Raw genomic sequence first — 3,073 nt, 5'->3', positions numbered from 1 at the left:
TTTTTTTTTTATTTTTTTTAAATGAAAAGTGGCTTCTTTAATTATTTTTGTACTTTAACCTTTTAACTTGTTTCATATGCCTTTTCTTTCTTTGATAGAGCCCCAATTAAACAAAATTAACCACTGTGGTAATATAACCCTAAATGTGATGGCCTTGCATGTGGAAGCCAGGTCTTAAGCCATGTGTGTCAAAGTCGAGGCCCGGGGGCCGAATCCGGCCCCCTGGATCAATATATCTCTTCATATTATTTATTTTATTCTTTTTTAATTTCCCGATGTTATCTTGCGATTATTTCTAACTTGCATAATTTAACAAAATATATTTTTATGGAAAGTAAAATATTGAAAGTTATTTAGCTTTTAAGTTGATTTATTTTGGAATAATATTCCTCCCTGCTTTTATTTATAAGTTACATTTTTAAAGTTTTAAAAATTCAGTTTTAGTGTGTTCAATAAATGTTTATCCTGTTCGTTGTGTTTTGGATTTTGCCCCCCATGCGATTGAGTTTGACACCCCTGTCTTAAGCAGTTAAAGCCCTTTACAGATTCCAGTGTTACATTTCATCGCCTACTTCTTCCCAAATGCATTTCTCTACATCATCATCACTGGACACTCAAACATTTCCATTAAGACTTTTGCTAATAGATAAATGAGTTAGTTCTGTTGGACTTCTCCATTACATCCTGAGTGAATCCATCTCTTGCTCTTTCGAACCTCAGCCTTGAGTGGCAAGGATGTAATGCATCTGCAGGCGTCGTATTAATGCGCGGTTTGAGGAGCTCTCTCTTTGCTTTGCACCACTTCCCTGAACTGTGCATCTCTGACGTCAACTCCGAACCTTTTAAATCTTCCCCAGAAAAGAAAAAACCGTGTCAGTGACCTGGAGCATTGGACCTGCACCCACCTCCGATCTCAGAATCAGTTTCTAGTGAATTTGTCCTTTGAATCGCGGCAGATCTTTGTCATCCCCAGAAGCAGCCGTTTGTCACCACCAGAAGCAGCAGCTCGCAGCTCGTCACAGTTTCCTGTGTGGTGTGCAGCTTGTCAGTTTGATCAGGAGGAGTTCAGACGCTCAGAAACTTCTGGTAGGTGACACGTTTGATTCATTCTTTCTGTCAATCAGTTAAATTGTAGAGAATAACGATTCTGTGAAAAGGGATTATGTGTTTAATGTGTTAAAATGGATGCATAAAATAAAGTAATATTAGGGGCGGGAATTAAGGTTTCTCTTTTTTGAGCACTTTTATCTTCATTCGTCATGTTTTTGCAACAATCTTACTGTGTATTTGAGAACTAAAGGAAGTCAATTGAGGTTTTTGTTTTGTGATTAGTACTGTTCAGCTTCAAGGTTTTAATTAACTTTTTTTCAGTACTTAGACATATGCAATGAAAACTATTCTATATTTTGTCTTTAAAGTTCTTCATATGACTGATTATAGTCTGATTATTGTAACTTTTAATAACATTTTGCTCCTGGGCTATGGTCACAAAGCAAAATTATGATCTCTATAGATAAAAGAATTAGAGGTGCATGTTTTCTGCAAAAAAGAGAATTAAAAAAAACTAAATTGATCTTAAATTGAAAAAAAAACAATGCATCACATCCTTTATTGATTGAAATTCATTTGTAAACTGAGTATTGCAGAGGCGATGGAGCAATTTAAGACATGCGTTTTAATTTTAGGTCGACTAAATTAAAGGATTTTCTGTTAAAAATGATAACGTTGTAATTGTCAACATTTGTCTTTAACTTGGCAGCTAAATAAAGCCCAGTGATCCAAATCATAGAAATGTCGAACCCTGTGGTGACCCATCAGCCTGGTGCAGGTGGATATGGGACAAATGTCCAGACAGGGGAGTGGAGCACAGGCTTGTGCTCGTGCTGCAGCGACTGCCTCATCTGTAAGCATTCCCACAAAATAAGACACATTTTTTTTATAACATTTCTAATACAATAACCTTTTGTTTTTCAGGTGCCTTCGGTTTTTTCTGTCCAATCGGACTGTCCTGCTACACAGCTCACAAATATGGAGAAAACGCCTGTTTGGGTTGTGTACCGGGAGGCCTGACAGCCATGCGGACTCATATGAGACTCACTTACGGGATTCAGGTAAGTGCTTCAGATTTGCAAGAAAAAATGTTCATACAAGACGTTAAATGCTTGTGAAAGATTGGGATTTCACCAATGCAAGTGGTGACACATGTTGTTTCTTAATGCAAGAGTGGAATTTCAGTTTGCTTAATCCATGTTGTAACTCTTTGACCAACAGGGAACAGTATGCAACGACGCCATTATGATGTTCTGCTGTGGGATTTGCGAATTGTGCAGGATGGCTCGAGAAATCCGCGTCCGGAATGGAGAAGTGTCCGTTTAACAAGGTGTACAGCAGGCATCATGTGGAGGAAATAGCTGTTCATTTCTTTAGCTTTTGTTGCAAAAAAACAGAAGCTAATAATGAGATTCAATCAACTTTGTTTTTGTCCCTTTAATTTAATTTTTTTTTTTTATGTTAATGTTTATCGGAAATTCAGAATCTCATGATATGGCTGCATTGGCTTATCAGTTGCATTATAATGGTAAACATAATTATATTAACTGTAAAAATGATCACAACAAAGTGCATGAGATCTGTCTTAAAAGCATTTTCTTGTGGGTCTGCATCAAAGAGCAGAACTGAGTTTGTGGCTTGTTTTTAAGATGGAAAAATGCATTTTATATCCACTTAATTGACTTTTCCTCTGCACAAATGCATCCTTCAAGTTCAGAACAAGATTTACTTTGAAACAGGAGCTTCACATTGAGGCTCAGAGGGCTGAAGTTTGTTTCTTTTATCAGCATTTTGTATAAATACAGAATATTTCCCTTCAGACGTGTTGAAGTTAAACTCAAATGTGACCATTCACACATGCTATATCAAGATGGAGGGGTGAGTGACAAACTGTGGTTCTAAATACACCTCTACAGTGGAAACTACCGCAGAAGCTCCTTTTAATCTTTCAGACATACGCAATCCAGCTGTGGACAGATCGTGTCAACATGAAAGACAGCTACTGCAAAAAAAAAAAAAAAAA

At 36.9% G+C, this 3,073-nt stretch overlaps 1 protein-coding gene across 1 annotated transcript; it reads left to right on the top strand.

The window, feature by feature from the left end:
- Window positions 1-420: 420 nt before the first annotated feature.
- On the top strand, window positions 421-3,073 carry LOC112144037 (cornifelin homolog). Its single transcript, XM_024268345.2, has 4 exons — window positions 421-1,086; window positions 1,760-1,903; window positions 1,975-2,111; window positions 2,272-3,073. Exons 2-4 carry the CDS (start codon window positions 1,792-1,794, stop codon window positions 2,374-2,376), a joined length of 354 nt encoding a protein of 117 aa, XP_024124113.1. The 5' UTR covers window positions 421-1,086; window positions 1,760-1,791; the 3' UTR covers window positions 2,377-3,073.

Source organism: Oryzias melastigma, linkage group LG16 (assembly GCF_002922805.2).
Source record: "Oryzias melastigma strain HK-1 linkage group LG16, ASM292280v2, whole genome shotgun sequence".
NCBI lineage: Eukaryota > Metazoa > Chordata > Actinopteri > Beloniformes > Adrianichthyidae > Oryzias > Oryzias melastigma.
This window is presented reverse-complemented; position numbering and strand designations above follow the sequence as displayed.

Coding starts and splice junctions, on each gene's coding strand:
- LOC112144037 (XM_024268345.2), top strand. CDS start 1,792: ATGTCGAACCCTGTGGTGACCCATCAGCCTGGTGCAGGTGGATATGGG. Junction 1,904..1,974: donor CTGCAGCGACTGCCTCATCT/GTAAGCATTCCC, acceptor TTTGTTTTTCAG/GTGCCTTCGGTTTTTTCTGT. Junction 2,112..2,271: donor GACTCACTTACGGGATTCAG/GTAAGTGCTTCA, acceptor TTTGACCAACAG/GGAACAGTATGCAACGACGC.